Below are 23487 nucleotides of genomic sequence, written 5' to 3' on the forward strand. Positions count from 1 at the left end.
CAGCGTTCAGAAGAGGATCGCAAAGAATATTACATTGGAGACAGCAAACAACAGCTACAGAAGAGGCTTTATCAACACTGCAGATAAACACGGGGGGGAACTATATTGCACGGTGTAGTAATATTACTACGCCTTGCAATATAGTCTTGCATCGACTCGTCTAAGCTAAGGTAAGAACATATCTCAGTATTTAAAAACGGTGGCCTATTCTCTTAAGAAAAATGTTGGATTGAAAGAGGAGTCAAAGAAGAAATGTTTGTGAAGAAACTAAATCCGTCCATGAACAGGAATGGCGGCCTGTGATTTCTCCTGTCTCCACTGTACAGCAGCCTCCTGGAGGGCTCTGTCATGCTAATGAGGCTGAAACTCCGCCCGGGACAGATCAATATGTAATTAGCAGTGATCAGCTGAGAGAAGGGCGGAATGTGGTCCTCCCTGTGGTCTATATCCAGTCTGCGGGCTGAGCTGAAACTCTAGTGTCACTGACAAAGCCTTGAAGATGACTCAAGAACCTTCATTGAGCTCCTGTACGAGTGAGAGCCAGCACAGACATCTATAACGGGGTAACTTGTCTGTGCCGCTGAGATTGGAACCCACAACCTCGGCATCACAGGCCATACGCTTTACCGAGCGAGCTACGCTGTCACCTCCAACATCAAGTATTCATGGCATTAATCCCACGGCAATATCTGTGAATATCTAGACATTTAAGACAATGAGAGTGAGATTTGAACTCACAAGCTTCAGATTACAGCTGACTAAGCACTTTCTACTGAGCGCTCTACTCTCTGAGCTAAAACCACCTGAAACCAGAGTCTTTATATGGAATTAATATGGGCTAAATGAATTGTGAACATTCCTAGAGTTAAATACAAATATCTCATGACAGCGTGTGCTTCTCTGGTCGAATGGTTAAGTTGCAGGGCATTAGAAAGTGTGTTGCCATATTTGTGTGATTTGTTGAATAGTGAAACTTGCTTCACATGCTAGTCGTTGGCGCCCACGGTGTCTAGTGATAGTTACAATTACACTTTTACAAACACAGCACACCATGCGCTCTTGTTTTATCGGGATCAGAGCATGCTAGCAGTTCTGTTAGTCACTCCAATCCTGCCGACCTTTTGACCACAGAACCGTCCTCTCGTACGATCTCTCTCTCTATCACGTGAGGGAGCTGCACTTTGCCAAAGCCTCCCGCATAGCTCAACGCCTGGGGAAGAATCGGGGCATGTCAAGAGAAACAAAGTGCAGGAACTGTCGAACCGTCGAGTGACTGACCTTCTCAAAGTCCTCCCTGGCTGTTGGTAGGTCCGTGGCCAGCGAAGACTCTCCCGTCTGCTTCTCCAACCTCTCTCCTCTCACCACCGTTGTCTTCACCACCTTGCTGACCTTCCGACCCTGCGCCGGCTCCACCTCGAACTCCGGCGCTGTGGCCGCCCCCAGAGCACGAGGCTCGGAGAAGGTCAGCTGAGGACACAAGAGGAGGATTACTGTAAACGTCAAGGCGATTTTGGATACGGTTTGAGTTGTACATGCTTTATTTGTGTGTTGTATAATGATAAAATGAGTGGTTCTTTAAAGCCTGTCTGTGGAACTTTACAGGTCGCTCAGCCACCACATCTTCATGGAGACGTTAGGGGTTTGGTCTGAGAAGAGGCGAGCCCGCTCACAGCAACGAGGCAAAGAAAAAGTCATATTTATTCAATGAAAGTAAGTGAGTATGGCTTTAAGAGGAGCTGAAAATGTTGGGTCCATTCATTTCAAAGCCCGAGCTCTGGTTTGTATTTATCTATTTAAGAATCCAGTCTAATAACTAATATTATTTGACACTGAGAATTACAGTTTATGATTAAAGTCATTCAAACTTACAGTTAAATACTTTTCGCGGCAATACACTTTAAGCCACGCCCACTGACCTCTCTCTGCTCCCCTTCACTGTGCAGGATAGTTCTCTTGACCACTCGGGACACTGCGTCGCCTTGCTCTATCCGGACCATGTCCTGCTGAGACCCCTCAATGGTCACTTCCTGAGTCTCCAAGCCGTCCGGGGACACATACTTTCGAATCACCTTCCGTGTAATCTGGGGGAACAGGGAGAAGAGAACCGGTCGTCAGTATAATGCATTCTTGATAATAAGAACATTGTGTATGTTCTTGTACAGTTTGTATGGAAGTAAGTGACGTACCTTCTTGACCACCATGTTCCCATGCTCGTCTGTGTATTTTTCTTCAGTAACGGTCTGTGGCGGGATATCTGGTAACGTATCCGCCTGTCAAAACAAGCAGGAATACAGTCAGCTCCAAACACAATGAGAAAAGATTGGTGTCTTTGAAAAGTTAACAATTATTCATATTCTGTCTAAACAGAAAACATGCAAATTCATCATTTATTGTTTCACAACTTTGCCATAATTGTACAATAACTGTCCGCACATGGAACAGCGCTAGGTTTGGGTTAGTAAAAAAACACAAAAAAAAACAAATCAGCTTTACAAATCATCAGCAATCATTACTTCACACTATACTATTTTAGGAGTTAGAATGCCAAAGATGGGTTACTTCTATAAAACATATATTTAAGAATACCTCATTTTACACCAGTGTAAACTAAGCACACCCACAAATGTGAAACTTTCGTTGCACACTGTTCCACACCCTGAGCACCAGCACCCAGTGCAAGTCATGCCCTGAATCGTGCCTGTTTACCTGAATGATCACTCTGCGTCGGACCACTCTGGTGGTCAGTATCTCCTCCTCTGAACTATCAGACAGAGACCCTAGCTCCTCTGCTATCTCCTGAAGACAGCAAGAGGTCAAAAACAAGTCTACAGCACGGTGCAAAGTGCCTGTTCTCTTGACCTCACAGAATCATTACCGCGACTTATATCGAATGATAAATGTGTTGATAGAAATGATTGGGGTGAGATGAAGAGAAGGGACATCGTAATGGAGGAGCGCATGCAAGGTGGATCTGTAAGCAGAGATATGAAGGGTTTCTTCAAATTCCTACAATCATCAACCATGCATTGAGAGTTCCTGGTTTCATTGGCTGACTGCCATAGTTAAACTTGCTATAATGCTCAAATCAGTCAAGCATCAAAAACAATCAAGCAGACACTCATTCCGAATGTCACTGAGCCAGTTACTGTATGTGAAAGCCCATTGTTATTTCTCTTTTCACAAAGGTTACATAAAACAGCAAGGGAGCAAAGCGCAGAGAACCAGACTGCATATGCAGCAGTTTGGAAACCCAGATGTTTTCAGTTTCTTATATATCCGTTATATAAATCTCTCATGCACAAAGTCATTGTAGTGGCATATTTGTGATATTTGTCAATCCTCAATCATTATCACAGCCCCAAAGCGACAAACCAGTGCAGCTGTGCACATGCTCACACCTTACCCTTTCTAGGTCATCGTCATCGTCATAGTACCCTGCCTTGCCTCTAGGGGGCAGCTCCTCGCACACTGGCAGGGCGGTCTGCGAGCCCCCAGAATCATATGCAAATTCCCCCAGACTCTCGCTTCCGGAGGAGAAGCGCTTGTAGTCGTCCGTCCGTAAGAAGCGCGGCATTGGAGACGGTGGTTCTGAAATACGATACGGCATCGCTCTTTCTGCACTCGTGTCCTCGCCCTCTGACACGTCAGACAGAGCTTGTTTGCAGTCAAAGAACTCCACGTCTGAATCTGAAGCGGACTCTTTACATGGCACAGTTTTGCCAGATTCAAACTCTTTGGCCGTCTGCTCAAATTCTTCCAGAACTTTGTTGAAGTCCGGGGAAAACTCCAACTCTTCCGGATCTCCAGCCTTTACTGTGCTGCCAGTGAATTGACCAGAGACAGGCTCACCATGTACCGGAGTTTCGGAAACTTTAAGGCTCTGCTCCCCTGAAAAGATCGCTTCGTAATCCGGAGGTACCAGGAAGCGGCTGGACATTGGTGAAAAGAGCTCAGATGGCACGCGTTCCTCGCTTGTTGAGGGCAGAATGGGCGTGACCGTTTGATGACTCGTGTATGTCATCTGCTCCGGTACCGGCTGTGGAACTTCTTTGCCTTGCTTGTGAGGCAATGTTGTATCGGCGAAACCTAATTGTACAGTTTTTGCAGAATCTATTGGACCGTGCATTTCATCTTGTGCCTTAGAAGCCTGGAAATGGACATACTGTAGGTCAGGTTGGCATGTTCTGGTTGTCAACTAGCAAGTGGATCTACATGCATCTACTATTATAAAGAGGCTTTTAAGGTCACTCACACACTCTACTAACGTAAATGTAAAGTTATTTCTGAGCTTGTACTGTTGTTCTCGTACAAAAGTAAAAAAGCATATAACCATGCAATTACAGGTGCCCAAGAAACAAGTCTGTAGTTGCTTGTTTTTGAATAGTTGATGAGGTGCAGCTCTGTGTTGTTATTGTTAGTGGATCAAATGAAAACTCCAGGCCCACCAAAACACATCTGTGGTTAATATTCATGTCCAACACCAGCTTCACTCTCATGCTCTTGCTCTTACCCTTGATGAGATGTTGTCTTCTTCATGGTGGGAAGTCTTCATGGCTGCCTCGCACACATTGTTTTGACACATCCAGTTCTCTGATGAACTTGTTATAACGTTGTCTTTTGCATCATTGCGTTCTTGTAGTATAGGGCTGCCTGCTTGTTGCGTTGTTGTAACAAAGCTGTAGTGTTCTGGTAATGAAACTAGTTTGTCTGCGCTTGCACCACATATGTCCAACTCCTCGTCCGAGTCGGCAGATGGCGGACTCATTGGCCTTGGGCTGTCGTCAATCCAATAATCAACAGGTAAAGCGACAAACTCAGAGTCGGAAGTGGCAGACACAGGTGAGGTGGACCTGAGTAATGGGCTACCATCCATGAAATAAGAGGACAGTATTCTCATGAACTCGGGCACGGGTGAATCGGGCGTGAGGTGTCTGTATGCACTAACAGAGCCTGTAGATTCAGGGGAGGAAGGTCTGTCACAATCAGCCATGCTCAAAGTGGACGTTATCTCCAAGTCCGAGTGTGAAGCTTCGGACTCTGGAGATGACGCCCTAAAAGATGTGGTTGGGGCATATTTCCCGATGAAATTCACTGAAAACTGGGGAATAGGGGAGTCTGGAGACAGACTCCTATGATTGTTTATATCCGGAAGTGATTCCGGGGAAGATGTTCTTTGGTCAGCGATGTGTGATGCTGATGCAAGGGGCATAGGCGTGTCTCCTGTCAGTGATTCTGGTGACAATGGCCGGTCTTTTTCCTCTACATCTTCTGATTGTATGGAATCTGGAGAGGAGGCTCTACAGTCTACACAGTGAAGCTCATGATATGGAAGCATGTATTCTACATTAGACGTTATGGGCTCAGGTGAAACTGATGCTGACCTGAAAAAGGACTCACATTGTGGAAGAGCTGTTCTAAACTCAGGCACTGGGGAATCTGGGGACAGAGGTCTCAGCTCATTCACTGATGTGACAGACTCAGGGGAAGAAGCTCTTCCTGCTACAATGGCTGATTCCACCTCGGAATAAAGAAACTGTGGACTGGTTTGTCTTTGTCTGTCATCAGCCCAATAATCAACAGTTGAAGCTACAAACTCTGAGTCTGAGGAGAAAGACACAGGAGAAAATGATTTCTCTGAAGGACCCGTGTCCATAAAGTAGCATGACAATATTCTCATGAACTCAGGGACAGGCGAATCAGGCATACAGTGTCTGTATGCATTAACAGAATCCACAGACTCAGGGGAGGAAGGTCTGTCATAATCAGTCACACATGAAGACTGTTCGAGGTCTGAGTATGAAGTCTCAGATTCAGGAGAGGACGACCTGAAGTAAGGGTTGAACTGTTCAGACATGTCCACAGTGAACTGAGGGATAGGGGAGTCTGGAGAGAGGCGTCTGTGCTCAGTGTGCTCCTGAAGTGATTCTGGGGAAGAATTTCGTCTCTCAGCCAGGTGCATTGCTGATTCCACTGACATGGGTGTGTATTCTGACTCTGACTCAGGAGACAATGCTCTGTCTTTGTCATCTACATCCTCTGAATATGAATATAAGGAATCTGGAGATGACCCTCTGCATTCTACCTTATAATAGTCATTATCTACAAGCATATCCTCTATATCAGAGCTCATGGCTCCTGACGAGACTGATGCTGACCTCAAAATGGTCCTATATTCAGGGGCAGTTGTTGTAAATTCAGGCAGAGGGGACTCTGGGAACCCTCTGTCAGATGCCAGAGATTCAGGGGAGGATGTTCTCACATAACTAGCACTTTCTGAAAGGACTGTTAGTTCAAAGTCTGAGAAAGAAGCCTCAGACTCAGGGGAGGAAGACCTGAAGTGAGGAAAATATTGTTCAAACAATTTCACAGTAAACTGAGGGATAGGAGAGTCAGGTGACAGCCGTCTGTGCTCACTGTGCTCCTGAAGTGATTCTGGGGAAGATGTTCTTTCCTCAGCCATGAGCATTGCTGTCATTGACATGGGAGTGTAGTATCCTGACTCTGACTCAGGTGACAGTGGTCGATATTTTTCATCTACATCATCTGATTGTATGGAATCTGGAGAGGACCCTCTGCATTCTGTGTGATAAACATCATCTGGCAGCATGTACTCTACATCAGACTCCAAAGGTTCGGGGGAAACTGATGCTGCTCTCAAAATTGTAAAAAGTTGGGGGTGAACAGTCCTAAATTCAGGCAGAGGTGAATCAGGGGACAGGGTTGTGAACCCTCCCTCAGACGCAAAAGATTCGAGGGAGGAGCTTCTCTCATAACTAGCCCTTTCTGAAGTTACTGTTAGTTCGCAATCTGAATATGAAGCCTCAGACTCAGGAGAGGAGGACCTAAAGTGAGGAGATAAGTGTTCGAAAAAGCCCATAGTAAACTGAGGGATAGGGGAGTCAGGAGAAAGGCGTCTGTGCTTACTATATTCTAGAAGTGATTCCGGGGAGGATGTTCTTTGCTCTGCCATTGCTATTTCCAATGACATGGGCGTGTATTCTGACTCTGACTCGGGAGACAATGGTCTGCCTTTTTCCTCTGATTGTATTGAATCTGGAGAGGAGGCTCTACTGTCTACATGAAGTTCATCATCTTGAAGCATGTATTCTACATCCGAACCCATGGGCTCTGGTGAAACAGATGCAGACCTGAAAAAGGTCTCAAATTGTGGAAGAGCTACCCTAAACTCAGGCACAGGGGAATCAGGGGACAGAGGTCTCTGTTCATTCACCGATGTGACAGACTCTGGTGATGAAGGTCTGTCCACTGCAGCGGCTGATTCAGGGGTCATGGCTCTATTGTCAAAGTATTCCGGGGAATAGCAAATATCTGTCATTGGCAAAGGATATTTTAGTGTTTGGTCATTTACAAAACCTGTAGCTTCTTCTGTGGTGGTTAATTTCTCTAAAGGTACACTTTGATCAATGCTTAAATATTCGATTTTAGAACCAACAAATTGCATAAAACCAGTTTTGCTTTGAAATGTCTCCCCTGTGTACTGGGGATCATGGACTTGAGAAATAAGTCTCCACAGCTCAGCATCATAAATTAGGTCATACTCTGCTACCTCTACAACCTCCATAGAGTCTTCTTTTGAGCCAGCAATGATTTTTGTCTTGTCATCTATGCTTGCTTTTGGTGACATTGCATTGTCAACTAAATCGAAAGACTCTGTAGATAATGTTCTTTTCTCTGAACCAACGGGCTTCAGAGGTTGTGACAAATCTTCTGAACCAGTTTCATTGCTTTCATTTGTTTTTGCTAAATCTGCCACAGGTGACTTGGAGGATTTCTGCGGTTTGATTGACTCCCTTGATGATTGCCTTGTTACTTCCCCTTCCACCTCTGACTCTAACGAATCAGGTGAAGTTGGTCTGTCCTCTGTGCCCTCATACATAAATTCCACGAGATCTGCAAAAGCATATTCAATATCGGACTCAATGGATTCAGGGGAAGATGGTCTGTAGCTAGCGTTGATGATGACCCGTTCACGGGCTGGTGTAAAATCAGGGATCGGTGAATCCGGAGACAGCGCTCTGAAATGATTATCTGAGGCTCCTGATGCCGGTGAAGATACTCTACCATCATATGTGTGTGTGCTCGGGCTTAGAGCTATATATTCTGCCTCTGACCATTCTGATGATGATGGAGAAGCTGACCTTTTACCAAGTATTGTGTCACATAAGTCCTTCTCACCCTGCCAGAACTGGGGTATTGGAGAATCAGTGCTAAGCCTACTGGACGCTCGAGACTCATGAGAAAACGGTCTGTTATCTAAGACTGTTTGCCATTGTACATCCATGTCTGTATACAGATCTGACAAAACAGACTCGGGCGAACTGGATCTAAAAGCCACTGAGGGCAAATCTTCCCACATATGTGTAAATTGAGGAATAGGCGAATCTGGTGAAAGGGGTTGGTATTTGTCTTCGAATGCAGGTGAACCTGGCGGGGAGGCCCTATCCTCAAAAATCCTATATGTCTCCAAATAATAATCGCTATCTTCATCTGGGTCTGTCCAATCAGGCGAGGTGGATCTATATGCTGTTGGAATAACTTGGTCTCGAGTGTACTGAGGAACGGGAGAGTCAGGGGAAAGCCTCGTGTAGATATTAGGCGATGGCGCTGATTCAGGAGATGAGGCTCTATCTTCAAATAAATCAAAGGAGTAAAACCCAACTTCCCCTTCAGAGTCTGATGACATTATTTCAGGAGAAGGAGACATGAGATACTTTACTGTTTCAATTTCAACGTGCCTAGTACTTTTAAAGTCAAGGGGATGTACCGAAAATGTTGCGGAGTCATTTTTCAATTCAGGGGATGAAGGCGGACGCTTGAACCTCTCATGTGTGGGTGAGGGTTTAAGGCGTTCTGTCTTAAACCCAAAAAACGAGGGAAACCGTTCAACTAATTTACCTTCGAATTGGGGGACAGGTGAGTCTGGTGGAAAAGCTTTCTCTTCGTTACTTGTATCATATGAATCAGGAGAAGATGATCTCTGAAGATTGGACTCTTCAAGCAACGTATCTCCATAGTCTATATCTGAATAGCAAGGGGAAACTGGAGAGCTGGATCTGCAGCGTGTCGGTAAAATAGTTTGTTCGCTAACTGTCAGCTTGAATTCAGGTATGGGAGAATCAGGTGGAATGACACCAAATTCGTGATCAGAGCTTGGTGTGGCAAGTCGTGACTCAACTACGAAAGCGCCTTCTAGTTCAATCTCTGGGGTTACAGAGATGAAAGGGGAAGGCGACCTGCTTCCAAGGAACAGTACCTTAGAAAAAACATGTTTTTCAAACTGAGGAACCGGGGAATCAGGTGATAACGCTCTGAATTCTGTAAGTGATGTTACTGAGGCTGGAGACTGTGACATCGATCTAAACTCTAAACTCTCACTGAGATTAAATTCTTCCAGACAGAGTTCAGACATATAATCATCCCCTGAAATGACTGACTCACATGAGGAGGATATATATTTACTGACAACACCAAGGGGTCTCTGATAGTCGCATCCAAAATCTGGCACTGGGGAGTCAGCTGACAGGGGTCTATACTTGCCAACCGATACAGGAGACGATGACCTTCTCTTAATATTCCCAATGGCAACATCAAATAACTCTGGTTCATTATCTGATAGGGAATTGAGGGATGGCGATCGAGAAGGATGAGGTGGATAGGATTCTGGGATGGGGGGATAAAACTGGGGTGTAGGAGAATCTGGGCTCAAAGCTTTATATTCATCGAAAGACATTGGGGAATCAGATCTCAAAAGGCTCATGGAAAGTTGCGTTTGTGGCGACAAAGGTCTGTACTCAGCCTCTGAATCGGGTGACAGTGGCCTTTCTGTCTGTGGTAAAACCGAAGCACAAGGTGATGAACTTTGGTTGCCTTTACTCTCTGTAACTTTATAGTCCCTCAAGCCACTCTTGTTCAACTGTTTCTTGACGTCCTCCTCCGCACCTCTGTCTTCCAAAACATATTCAATCCTTGTACCGGCGTACTCAAAAACCCCAGTCTTACTGCTGTATGTTTCCCCCACATATTGAGGGTCATGTATGTGGGAAATAAGCTTCCAAAGTTCAGCATCATAAACCAGTCTATAAACAGGCACTCTGATCGCTTTCAGTGTTTTGTTATCAAAGGTTTCTTCTACTGGCTCAGAAGTGTGTGACTCCGGTGAATTTGGTCGTTGAAGCTCTAAATCAACAAAGGATTGGTAATGTTCATCATCAGACACCTCTGACTTTGGAGATGGGGATCTGTCTGACATATTGGATGGAAGTTCTGCTGTTTGAGGCACTGTTCTAAAATCTGGGATGGGGGAGTCACCCTTATATCTATCTCCTGAATCAATAGAGTCGGGAGAGCATGGTCTTGATTCTCTAAAGCGCTGTGGAGAAACAGCAGGTACAAATTCCAAATCTGAACCTACGGAAACTGGTGAGGAGGACCTTTCATGCGAGACTACAACAGCAAATTCATGGCCAGTCTTTTCAAACTGTGGAATTGGTGAATCACATAAAGCGAGGCAATTTTCATCAACTGAATTTGGGGATAACGGTCTATTATCAAGACAGAATAAGGAGCTCGGTTCGTGTTCTTCATCAGAAGTTACTGAATCAACGGACATGGAGCGATCAACTCCACACCGGCCATTTAGTTCTGTAAAGCTTGGCTGAAAGTCAGGCACTGGCGAATCTGGGGACAAATTTGTTGAAGACACTGAAGCTGGTGACGGTGCTCTCTCAATGGAAACCAGCGCATTGCCAATGTCGGTGAAGTCGTCTAAATCTGATGCCAGCGGTGAAACTGAAATGGGCCGTTGAAAAGAAATTGACTCTGTGGCAAAGAACTGTAAAACGGGGGAATCTGGGGACAATGCTCTCCGACTGTCTATAGACTTTAATGATTGAGGAGAATCTGCTCTGTCCATTCCAGCCTCTCCGAGCGATGACATTGGGATAGATTCACCTTCTGAGTCTGGTGAAAGAGGTCTTTGATTTATCTGTGCTTGTGAAATTGTGCACAGCTTTTCTGCGCACCAATCGTCTTGGTCATTTGTCCCTGCAAACTTAGGCACTCCCACTTTATATGTTTCTCCTACATACTGGGGATCATGTATGTGAGAAATTAACCTCCAAACTTCTGCATTATACGACAGCATAGAACTGTCCATGTCCAAAGATATATCTGGCATAAATGAACAACATGGTGGTGTTCCTGGAGACAAAACTGGTTCTGGTTCACATTCGAAACTTAGCCGTGATTCATCTTCAGTTTGCCTTGTGGTAACTTTTTCGGCTAACTGACCTACGGAATCATGTGTTAACGGCGATGGGTTGCCATTGTCTGTTGCTAATTCAAGAGAAACTTGCCTTGTCACAAAATCTGCTAATTCAGGAGAAGACAACCTCTCATCCTGATGGAAATCTGCAGGACAGAATTCAGCCAACTCTTCGTTATCACTGGGATCTGACCCGGGTGAAGACGATGTGCAAAAGTCAACATGCGTTATTGGTGCTTGTACATTCCAACTAAAATCTGTTACGGGAGAGTCAGCAGAGAGTGGCCTATTTCTTTCATGGCTGTCTGACTCTGGTGATGATGGCCTTGGACTGGCTGTAAAAACGTCACATAATTCTGGTTCGACATCTGACACAGAATAAGGGGACGGAGATCGAGAAACAGTAAGGGGAAGGGATTCTTGGACAGATCTGACAAAATCAGGGACGGGAGAATCCGCTGGCAGCAGTATGTGTCCGTCAATCGAATTTGAAGATCCTTGTGAATCAGATCTCAAGAGACTTATAGCGTTAAGTGCCTCAGGTGAATAGGCTCTATATTCTGCATCTGACTCAGGTGACATTGGCCTTTCTGTGGGTGTTTCATAAAAACTAACTTGTTCGGCACCATATTGTTCATGTGCTAGGCTAAACGGCTGAATTATTTCTGCCACTGGCTCATATGGTTCCACTGGGAAACATTTATCATCTGTGCTTTTCCTTGATTCGTCTTTGTCTATGAAGAGAGATTCTTTATGGGAGCGAGATAGCTTTTCTGCAATTGCTTGTGATGTGGCAGTCCCACCTGTTGGCAAACCTTCGTAAGGATCTGTGACTGCTGAACATACTTGTAAGGGATTTGTTTCACCTTTTTCCCTAAAATGAGCATCAGTAAATACAAGTTCTATGTCTTCTATGTCAGAAATCGAATCCGACAATACAGGCTCTAGTCTATTGGATTGTGAGAGTAAATCAATACTATCATGGACTGTAAATTGTGGTACCCCGGATTCATCCCCAGATTCAACCGAACAAGGTGATAAAGGTCTATCATTGTCCTGAAATATTACAGGAGAACTAGTCCCAAATTCTACATCTGAACACATGGACTCGCGAGAGGTTGGCCTTTCACCGCTAACTGTTGCAACAGAATCAGGCCAGTCTTGACAGAATTGAGGAATAGGTGAATCTGGAGACAGCGCTTTATACTCATCTACTGATGCCACAGACTCCGGGGATGATGGCCTGCACTGACCGGGACAATATGATGTAAGTTCGACCTCAAAATCTAAGTCTGACGAGACCGACTCCGTTGATGAAGACCTGCAGTGCGCATATGAAACGTTCTCCGAGATGTACCGCCTAAACTGTGGGATAGGAGAGTCCGGGGGAAGCTGATGTGTGCAGGTTAAGTCTATGGATTCAGGAGATGACGGTCCTGACTCGTAGGCTAAAAAGGTCACGTCCTCGTCAGATGTAAAGGGCAACGGTATTGTTTCTAAAAGTGTTGGCTCAGGAGAAAATGCTCTGTCGTCTATGTCAAAGGCTAATGACTTTTCTGAGGCATATGCTTCATAACTATAATCTCTCCCGGGTGAAATGGGCCTTCCAAATGGTGTATTATTAGAAATCATTGGTGTTAGCGGTCTTTCCTCAGTCTCCGCCTTTATTGCACGAGCGGCTAGAAGGGAATGCGCTAGACCAGATGAGCAAGCCTCGCCAGATTCCCATGGCAGCACTGGGGGTGGCAAAGGAGAGAGGGGTCTATAATGAGGAATGGGAGAGTCGGCGGAAAGCATGCAGAGTTCATTTACTGATGAAAGGGATTCAGGTGAAGATGCCCTGCTTTCAGTTAGGAGATCTGTGTCAAAAGCAAATGGGCTGGACATTCTTAAAGGTGAATCACATAACGAGTCAGATGAAGATTTGCTATCGCTAATATCTATATTACTATTCATTACATTTGCATCTGAAAAGGGGTCCTCATCTACCGAGCCCCCACACGCTCCCACAATATATGTTTCGGCTGAGACACTGTGAGCGCTAATGCTTTCAAAGTTATTTCTGAACAAAGTGCTCCCCTCATGTGGTTGAGCAGCAACTGCCAAATCAGCTGCGCTTTCAAAGTCTGAGTCATGCAACACTTCAGAGCTGACAACTCCTGACTGTACAGGCAGCAAACTAGATGAATACATTTCAGAGGGAGCACCACACACTTCTTTTTCTAAGGAAGGGTCTGAATAGGCGCTATCAATAAATTCAAATGTATCACGGTCAACTCTTCCAGGTTTTGGCAGAAAGGCTTGTTCAACAGTGACAGCCACATTGTCAGAATCAACTTTAGTTCCGTACAGGACTTTGTAGAGGCGTTCTGAAACTTCTTCCATGTGCCTTGCTTTATTTGGGTCGGCTGCTTCAGGACTGAGGAAAGTCGCCTTTGATTCCTTTTGACAAACACTTTTAGTAGATTCGCCGCTTTCAGTGAGCTCCATGGAGAGTTTACGGAAGTCTTGCTCGGCGTCTTCACATTCAGTCAGAGTATCTCCAAAGTCGGTTATTGACAGCGGTCGACTTTCGCACACACCGGTCCGTGAGCTGTTGTCGGATTCTCGCCAAGTTATTAATGACAAATGGTGTAAACTTTGCTCTGAACTGCCTGCTCGTAGGCACTCCAGACTCCAATCTTCTGCCCCCTCCGCACCTTCATATCCCACAGCCCCTTCAATTTCACTTGAATCGATGGTAATGTCTGGAGATGGGGCGACCTGCGCACATAGCTTGGGCCCGCCTTTAAACACGGGGTCAATGACAACGGATCGGAGGTTGTAGGGGGATGTTCGGTACACCGTGAAGAAAGGACTTACTTGTTTCAAACTCCCTGTGTGCAGTGAAGGGTCTCCTACTTCTTCATATATTCTTTGTGTTGTGCTGCAAATGGAAAGAGAATAGATCGTCATTTCAAGAGTATAATAAACACACTTAGGTAAAACAAATAAATAAAAACTCACTAAGTAATTTCCATCTCCTTTTGTATTTTTCCTTTCTGGACATTTCTAAGGAGGTCTGTTTCCGATCGCCCTGTTGTTTCTGGTAACGATGACAAACTGGAAGACAGGTCTTCTGCGGACACTGTGGGTACGGCCTGTCCTGACACTGGACTCCGACATGCAGCCTCTGAACGGCGACCTGGTCTCGGACTGTCAATATCTTCATGAAGGGCAGAGAATCCTGAGAATGATACATCAAAAAGAGAGAAAAGGGTTATTATTTACAATTATTGGTAGATCAGTTTTTATTACTTTGAATGTCTGTACCTTCGCTGTGATCAAGGGCAATGGTTCGTTCGATTTCTGCATAGGTATGTGATGATGTTTCCTCCTGAGTGGATTTCATGATCTTGGTTTCGATGAGATGAACTATGTCCATACGATTAATGGAAGTAAGCCTTTTGATTAGTGTAGTTTCTGTAGTCAAAAGGATAAATTAAAACCATGGCTACAAGAACACCTGATAAGTATTTACAGCATTAAATATCCTTTATGTTTACCTGTGGCTTGGCTTCCTTCCTGCTCCGCCCACAGCCGCAGAAGGGCATGGCTTTGATCTTGCAGTGAGGTTGGGTATTCTGCCCTGATAAGGTTGATCTTTTCTTCACTGAGGTTCAGCTCACGTGCCAACTCTGTTAAAGAATGTATGAAATACATAATGCATTCTTATAACCAACAGAATAGCACAATGTTCAATTATCTCCCACCTGTCCAACTAAAGCCCAGATGATCAGCTATTATAGCCAGCCTGTGCTCTTGTCTCTCAGCTTCATCCTGTGGATCTACTGTAAATACCAGCAGATAATCATGAGGCATCAAGGCCACAATGCAGTCAAAAATTACACAAACTACATGAACTTCACTGGCTTTCTTAACCCTTAGAGCATCTTGAGGACCTAATTGCATTCTTTTCGCCTACTTTTCACTTTGAAAACTCAATAAATTGGTCAGTCCAAAAGCTGCGTGAAGCTATGAGAGTTGGCCACATTATTCAACACACTCGAGTTGAAAATAGTTTTGTCACTTGTGTATTTTTAGGGACCCCATTAAGTATTGAGTAACCAGTACAGTACAGTACAGTACAGTACAGTACAGAAAGTTGAATAAAAAGCTTTGTGCATGTTTGTGTGTGCATGGCAAAACACAGTGCACTTTCAGCCACACGTACATTAATCAGAGAAATCTGTCCTCCATTGAATTACAGAAAGGAATTGGTGTGTAATTTATGATTTTCGTTAAGCCTATGCAATTTTCCTTGATGCCCGAAGGGTTAAACAAAGGTTTAACAATGAATTTGTCTAAAATATAAAGTAATTTGTAATAATTTATTTCTTAAAACTTTTGAAAATACTACAACTACTGATGAAAATTTAACTTCTGCACTTTATAATTTAAATAGAGAAACCATGTTACTTAAAGCCTTTAAGTCAATCTTGAGATTTTAGCACATAAGGAAAGAGAGACATAAATACGAACACAAACACAGCTGAATGGACAGCCACATGGATTCTTCAACTACAACGGGAATCAACTACAAGAGACAGAGAGGCAGCACCTTTACAGCTAAAGTGATCTAATGGCTTAAGAGAGAGAATAGCCCCTTAAATAGGGGGGATACCTTGACTTGAGACTTTATCATCTGGAATTCGCTGCATCTGTGTCTCAACAGGGTCATCCCAAAGAGGTCTAATGGGAAAGACGGCTCCAGAGGGAGGGAACTGCATCTCAGTGAAGGCTTCCCTTTCTAGGAGTGATGGTTCGATGAGACTGCTCTCATCATCTGAGTTGGCGATTGCAGCTTCTACGTCCGTTTCTGTTTGGGCCAGTGCCAACCTCTCCACAACCTTTGCTGCTTCATCACTTATTTCTTCAAAGAACTCTAGAGATTGTTTTCCAGACATATGTTTGTCTGCAGTTGGTGTAGAATGTGAGGATTGGCCACTTTTACCTCTGATAGGCAGTTTAGACTGGAAACCTTTTGATTTGGCTGACTCAACACTTAAGGGTCGACCCTGTTCCTTTTTAGGTGACGGCTTGGTAGAGTCTTCTTCACAGAAGCTCTTGGCTTTGGAAGATGAGGTCTTGGTTTTCAGCTCAACAGAAGGACCGGCATCTGTCTCAGATTTCCGCCTTGAATCCTTTTTTACAGGAGCTTTGAGCTTCTTGTCCTGCATAGTTTCTGTACGTTTTACTGTGGGTTCAATCTTTTGAGAACTAGCCTTGACAGGGATTCGAGATTTTGACTCTGCTGAGGGGGTATCTTTTTTACCAACTGAGGAGGAAGGGGTTGTGGTTTTAGCCTTAACTTGTGAAGAAGACTTGACCTGCTGTTTTACAGGAGTTTTTTTAACAGTGGTTGAGCTACCTTCTTTTGACTTAGGCGAGGATTTGGAACTTTCGACTATGGCCTGTTGTTCTTCGGGAGAGGAATCCGAAGACTCTTGCCCTTGCTCTGAGTAAACAGACCTAGTAACTGTAGTTTCAGCGGTCTGCACGTTTGCTATCATTTGCCCAGATGAGCTATTGTCGATTTCTACCGATGTTTGCTTCTCTGTTTTGGTCTCTTTACTATCAGGAGATTGATCTTTCTTTGACTTAGATGCTGATACTCCCATTTTAGGGATTTTAGACTTTGAGGCATCAACTTTGCTAGCTGAATCATCCCCTTCTGGAGGAGGATCAATATGTTTTTGAATTGACTTATCACTTTCCTCTGTCTTAACCTCTAGGGTTAGATTGAGGCCAACCTCAGGCTCTGCAGCTGCCAACCTTTGACCTTCTTGTACAGCCTCATCCTGAAGAGGCTCTTCTAAAGATTGATCACCAATTTGAAAAAAGGCAAAACCACCCCCTTCCTCCTCATAGCTCCTTTTTGTCATATCAATGGCCCCACTCCGAGTCATCTCAAAAAGCTTCCCCTCTTGGAATAGGAAAGGGTTGGGCTCGCTGGTTGGTGTACTCTCCTCTGTAGGTGTTCTACCAGGGGTGGTATCCGGTGTGGCTTGGACAGATTGACGATCTACCACCAGATTCAATATCTTCTGCTCTTCTTCTTGAACACGGGCTGTAAAGGCCGCATCATCTTCACGCACTGAAGTCCATGAGTTTGGATCTACTTTAGCGGTCACTCCTTTTGATTCAGTTCTAGGTACCTCTGTTGCATCACTAATCTGGGTTTTCCCCACAGTTGAACTAAGAATACTAGTTTGGCCCTTATCAGGAGACTCTTTCGTGTCTTCTCTTTTGCCATCAGTATTTGCTTTACTGGTATCTGAGACAGAGTGAAATCCTTCCGATTTGGCAAATGTTGTATTTGTGACTTCTCTGCTCTTGGATCCATCATGTAAACCTGCTGAAAAAGGAGAGGGAGGTTGTACTTTAATATGGGGTTCAACAAATAGAGCTAACTCTGCATCTTCTGTTGGTCTTTTGGGACTATAGGCACTTTGTGGGAGCAGTTCACTTTTGAGATCTAACATTTCATGGCTGTCATCCCCTATTTTGGAATCTGCTGAGAGATACAAATCTTTTCTAGTGTTCTTTTTGCTCTTTTCGTCTTGATCCATTTCCTCAAATGTTTTTATTTTGGCTGCCATTTTAAACATTTCCTCCTCTGGAGTAAACTTTCTCTTAGCCTCTGGGCTTTCATCCTCTTGGTCTTCAGGGATGACAGCAGGCTGGATTTGGACAGACAATAATGTGTGTTCAGGGGGTGTGGGGTTGACCTTATAACTTACCTCTTCACTATGGGTTTTGGGGGAGAAGGGACTCTTACCAGAACTTGTCGTCTGGGATGTCTGCTCACAACTGTCATCATAAGGCATACGTAAGGCATCTCGGGAGGACTCTTGAGGTTTGGAAGGCTCTGGTAGTCTAGAGATGATACTAGATGTGTCTAGAGTTTGAGGAAAGAGTGGGAATGTTTTGTTATCTACAGGGCTGCTCTCTAAGGAGTCATGAGGTGGTGACTCCTTGGTTGGACTAGGTTCTATTGAGTCAGGGGATTTATGGGAGGAGGTGTCTTCCATGATGGGACTACCTTCAAGAGAGTCTTTGTGGCTTATAGTGTAAGAGTCATCCGCTAATGGACTGAGAACATCTGAGTCTGTTTTCAAAGGCAGCTCTAAACTGTCCTGGCGCTGAGAGGAGGATCTAGGCACTGGATAATCAAATGAAGTTAGGTCTAACTGACGTTCAGGACTCTCATCATCGCTAAGAAAAGATTCCACTGTCTCTGATACTCTTTTTTTGAGCGTGTGGGGTTTTCTTGGCTTTGATTGGCTCTTCTGAACAGATATAGACTCACTTGTTGTGTGGTCATCTGCAGCCTCACTTGAAGACACAGGGAGGGTCAGCTCAGCAGAAAGCTGATCAGCAGTGGTCCCTAAACCAGAGTCTCCAGATTTCTCTGTGTCTTTAGTTTTCTTTGCTGTAGAGACTGAAGAGGTGCCCTGCCCACTTTTGGGAGAGAGACAGATACTCTCGGGACTTGTGTCTGGAGAGGCCAGACCCTCATGTTTGCAGCTGTCCTCTGAACTTAGGTGAGCAGTCCCGTCTCCAGAACTGGCACTTGTGAGAGTTTCGGCAATAGCCTCGTGTTTTAGGCTGTCAGAGCTGTCATCAAGGCCACCACTTCCAAAGTCTACAGTTTCTAGAAGCTCTGACTGGGCACTGTTCTCCTCTTTGTCATCCTGAGGGGTCTCTTTCTTGCGAGGCTTTGAATCTAAAGACAATTCTTTTTCTTGAGGGATTTGTGATGTTGTTGCTATAGTTGTGGCTTTTGACTGTGCGATTTCAGATTTTGTGGTTATCTCTTGTTTCGATGTGGTAGTGGTTGTTTTGACCTCAAAAAGCCCAGACTTTCTTTTAGAAGGGTCCTGTCCCGACTGGAATGCGTGCATTAGCTCTTTTACGGACATGGTCTCTTCAAGTTTTTCATCTTCAGCTTTAGGAGATTTTGGTGAGCCCGCTTTAGTTTTAGGGCTTTCTTTGGACTTTAGTGAAGGTTTGCTCACAGGCAGTTGTGAAGTCTTGGCCCCAGTAGTCTTTTTGCTTTTTTGTTCTGCCTCAACTTTTTGTTGTAAGGCTTTGACTTTGTCCCTGATTGAGCCTATGGGTGTCTCTTCTACCACAGGCGAGACAGGGGATGTTTTGCCAGGGGTTGTAGGCACACTTAACTGAGCACCAGCATCAGTGGCATCCTCTTTGCCCTTCTTTCGCAGTGGCTTTTTAATGTCACCAGTTGTATTTGGTTCCTGCACTTTAGTGGGTGTACTTTTACGTAACACAACTTCAGTGAATTTTTCTTGTGATTCTTTTTTAGCTTTTAATTTAGAGCTGACAGGGGCATCAAGGAGATATTCTTTGAGGTCCCCACTGTCCTTTATGGCTTTAGGCCTTGGAGCACCTCTGTTACTTCTACTCTCACGTAATACTGGTTCTTGTGCATCCAAAGCTGCCATGTTTTTAGCCTCTGCGATCTCATTGTCAGAGAGAAGAACCCACTCCTCACTTAATCGAGCAGCTTTGGCTGCTTCAGTCCCCACTGCTTCGCCTTCATAAGTTCCACTTCTGAGAATTTCACTGACTTTCTCAAGGTCCTCCTTGACCCTTTCTAGGTCTTTCTCCATAATGTCTAAGGGCTCTCCAGAAACCTCCGCAGTGCCTTTTTCTAGACCACATGGCCTTAGGGAAGGAGATTTTCCTGTGGAGTCTGCTGTCAAGATGACCGTCATTTTGATCAAATCTTGTTTCATCTCTGACACGTCGGAGAGAAGGTCTGGCTCTCGTATCAGCTCTGATTTCAGCCCTGTCCCTTCATCTTCCATAAGGAAGACAAACAAGTAAGGAGTAAATAAATCAAAAATTCAAATGAAAGGAGACAAGACATTGGAGAAGAGGGTCAGGATAAGATTGGAGCACAAAGGATTCATAGGACAACAGTCACAAAGGATTCTAACATCCAGGTAAAGTATCATGTATTGTATGGGATGTGTCTGTGGTAAAGCAAATCAACAAATAATATCAATGGGAAAGGATGTCTCTGGAAATAACTTGCTTTTACAACACACATACACACACTCGTCAGATGAACCAAAAACTAAACAGTCAACACCCAACAACGTGAAATAATGGCAAGACAATCACAATAAAACCTCAAGATTGCTCAGACAAATGACAAATGTCCAAATAATGATAAACACTAAACCACTATGCAGAGAAAGCCAGTGATGAAAACAAAACGCATGGTAATGATGTGAATAAGCAAATTCAAAATTTAAAGTCAAAATGACTAAAGATTTTCTTTTTGTTCTCTTTTTTTGCACAATGACGCACACAAGCACACATTCATCTGTTAGGCAAGTTATTTCCATGCAAAGCAAAGAGAGGTAAGGGAGAGGATGTGGAAAGATGAATGGTATGATCTGGGAGAATAGGCGATATAATACTTATAGGAACTATTACACAGGCCTAATGAAATGAAAAGTGAAAAATGAATAGACTGGACTTAACCATTTAGGGCTGCACGATCCAAATCAAAATTAGATTGGTCTCAATTAGCAAATCGCATTTAATTTAAATGTATGTATATATGGATAAAATGTATAAAACTTGTCACGCTTCTGGATGAGTGTAGAAATGTGCACAGTGACCTGATAAAATCTGAAAAGTAATAAGTAAAAGTAATAATCAAAAAGTAATACAATAAAATAAAACCCTGGAAACTACCTGGCATTTTTGTTACTGAACTATGGGAGAATTGTCTACACTTTCATTTGCTTATAGAATGAAAAGAGTGTACAAATAAGTGTAAACTTTAATCTAGTTCACCGCTATAAACATAGATAGGAATTCATTTACCACGAAATTTCTATAGGGATGCTAGTGCCGTTATCATCTACTTCATGCTCTTAGTACATACGTAGAATGTTGTGTTTAATTCCAAATTTCCCATCTCAAATTGTGAAATGGAGAGAGTTAGATGTTGAGAGAGTAAAGCAGCCGGAAAAGACAAAACAGAAAAACAAAATGACAAAAAAAAAGCCATAATTTAAACAAAACAGCAAATGTAGAAGGAGGTTTACGCTGTTAGTGACAAAAGACAAAACTAGGAAGCTTAAAAGGCTTTGGAGAAATGGGTGCATGTGATGATTTCAGTTGCTATGTTAGTCTATAATTCATACTACAGTTATTGTCATCCACTATATATAATGGCATGTCTTATAGTTGAAATTAAAGAGGATTGGGAAAGATTGGGTGTCTTACATTTCTCTTGCGTCCTGCCGTTCTGTGAAAAGAAAAAAAAACAACAACACATTAACAATTATTTCTTCACGAAAGCATTCAGTCACCAAACTGTATGTCTATCGCTATATGTTGAACACAGGAAAGTCACTCAGCATCTAATGTAAGAGCTTAATTCTATAACATTTAGTGATGGGGAGCAGGGGCAGCGTTTACCTCGTCGTCTTGATCAGAGTCAGACTCCTTTTGAAGCAAGAAGCAAAAATGTACAGATAAAATAACAGCAACATTAGGCGGATAAGGAAACAAAGCCGTGAGATTGTGTGGGGGGGGATTCCATGGTAGAGATTTACAACCCAATTTGTGTTAGCAGGCTAAATATTCGGATCTTGAGCAGTCAAACTAGTTTCTTTGCGCTCACTTGCCATCTGGAATACCCCCAAGTAAGTGAGCATATAGACTTGACTTAACAGGTTTGTTTTGATGGTGATAAACATAAACAAGGGTAAAAAATATGACATATAAGGATGGTCATAGAAAAAACACAGCATTAAAACCAAGAATGCCAAGTCTATTGAACGGAGGGAAGTAGCTTTGATCAATGTTCATGTTTTAACGGTTATAGTAAACATGAAAGACAATGCTTATTTCAGTATGATAATGGCATGCACCTTCAAAAGTCCTATATTATGCTTCTGGCTTGTTAAACAACTTTTACGGCAAATCTCGCGGCATAATTTAAGAATGTGTCGAGAAAAAACAACAATTGGAACAGATAAAGGGGTCAGCATTCCAAAAAAGCATAATATAGGCCCAGTAGCAGTTCCTGTAGGACCAGAGCACTCACCTTGCAGTACGACGGGAGGGTAATATTGAGGTTACATATGGCGTTTTGCGTGAGCGACCTGTAATTCCTGGGTTCTTTCAAAAACGACAGACGGCCACATGGCTCCTGAGCGTTGTCTCGGATCTGAATGCACAGGCTCAAGTGTTAGGAGCAACATCCTACGTGACTTATGTGGGAAGGCGGGGACTTACTTTAATAAAAAGAGCTAATCTGTTCTCCTTAAAGGCGTAAAAGCTGAAAAGATGATGCTGGCCACTTTTGGTGAGAGGGACGAGGTTGCCGAAACACTCTGCATAGATGGGTTTACCCTCCAGAACCTGCAGAAGGAATGGAATTTACAAAAAAGAGTTTAAAATGTCTGAAGACGTGCTCAGCCTTCTCCACGTGTTTGTTTGCGTGTTCCCTCACCTCTACGTCTCGACTGCGGGCCACCTCGGTGAAGTTCTCCTGCTGCTCCAGAGTCTTGTCGATCTTGTCGTCGGTCATGCAGAAGCAGCGCAGTCGGGCCTCTATGGGGTCGTGGGTCTTGGCAAAGATGACGAACTTGGCCATGTAAGGGACACAGATGATCTCCCGGTACACCTGAGTGGAGAAGTTGACCGACTCCTGCACTTGCCGGCAGTCTATGAGCCAGAATCTGAAAGCAGAACCATGGTCGTCAGTAGTAAAACCCCCACAAGCGGCTCAAAGTGATGCGCAGTGTTACCTGGCGGAGACGTTGGTGGTGAAGGACACGCAGTCGTTGATGAATGTTAAAGGAGTAGTGCCTGTTATATCCTCCCACTGGGCAGGCGTCGTACCACCTGGAATGCATCAGTTTATCTACTGTTATGAAACTTTAATGAAGCGAAAACATCCTTGACACACATAATTATTGATACCACGCTATAGGTTTACGATCGACAAGAAAGAGCGATAGTTTTTGTTGCAGAGCTGCAGTAGTTTCTGCAATACATATTTTCCTTTTAACCGGCATCAGTTTTATGCCACTTGATATTACCCGGTAGACATTACATTTCGAATTAAAATCTTATCAATCTCCTTTTTCACCTTTTCTTCAAAACAC

At 43.9% G+C, this 23487-nt stretch overlaps 2 protein-coding genes across 13 annotated transcripts in view; both read right to left on the reverse strand.

The window, feature by feature from the left end:
- The window catches only part of ank2b (ankyrin 2b, neuronal), a 154599-nt gene that overhangs the window by 1519 nt on the left and 129593 nt on the right, over nucleotides 1–23487 (reverse strand). For 5 of the 12 annotated variants that reach the window (XM_079579542.1, XM_079579543.1, XM_079579540.1 and 2 more), the window contains 15 exons: nucleotides 23128–23224; nucleotides 22830–23058; nucleotides 22613–22738; nucleotides 22422–22544; nucleotides 21791–21817; nucleotides 21596–21617; nucleotides 15948–20150; nucleotides 15037–15114; nucleotides 14830–14961; nucleotides 14597–14746; nucleotides 14291–14510; nucleotides 14147–14210; nucleotides 2187–2270; nucleotides 1917–2081; nucleotides 1279–1467 (listed from right to left, as the gene is read on the reverse strand). In XM_079579542.1, coding sequence (XP_079435668.1) covers nucleotides 1279–1467; nucleotides 1917–2081; nucleotides 2187–2270; nucleotides 14147–14210; nucleotides 14291–14510; nucleotides 14597–14746; nucleotides 14830–14961; nucleotides 15037–15114; nucleotides 15948–20150; nucleotides 21596–21617; nucleotides 21791–21817; nucleotides 22422–22544; nucleotides 22613–22738; nucleotides 22830–23058; nucleotides 23128–23224 — 5909 coding nt within the window. The remainder of the gene's footprint in view (nucleotides 1–1278; nucleotides 1468–1916; nucleotides 2082–2186; nucleotides 2271–14146; nucleotides 14211–14290; nucleotides 14511–14596; nucleotides 14747–14829; nucleotides 14962–15036; nucleotides 15115–15947; nucleotides 20151–21595; nucleotides 21618–21790; nucleotides 21818–22421; nucleotides 22545–22612; nucleotides 22739–22829; nucleotides 23059–23127; nucleotides 23225–23487) is intronic. The other 7 variants (XM_079579537.1, XM_079579547.1, XM_079579545.1 and 4 more) reach the window with 7 other exon arrangements.
- LOC306980606 (uncharacterized protein) lies at nucleotides 2608–4212 on the reverse strand (the record flags this gene model as incomplete). Its single annotated transcript, XM_079580032.1, has 2 exons — nucleotides 3404–4212; nucleotides 2608–2796 (listed from the first exon to the last, which is right to left on the reverse strand). The coding sequence occupies exons 1-2, from the start codon at nucleotides 4124–4126 to the stop codon at nucleotides 2608–2610; spliced, it is 912 nt and encodes a 303-aa protein (XP_079436158.1). The 5' UTR covers nucleotides 4127–4212.

This window comes from Gobius niger (assembly GCF_951799975.1).
Source record: "Gobius niger genome assembly, chromosome: 21".
Classification (NCBI taxonomy): Eukaryota; Metazoa; Chordata; class Actinopteri; order Gobiiformes; family Gobiidae; genus Gobius; species Gobius niger.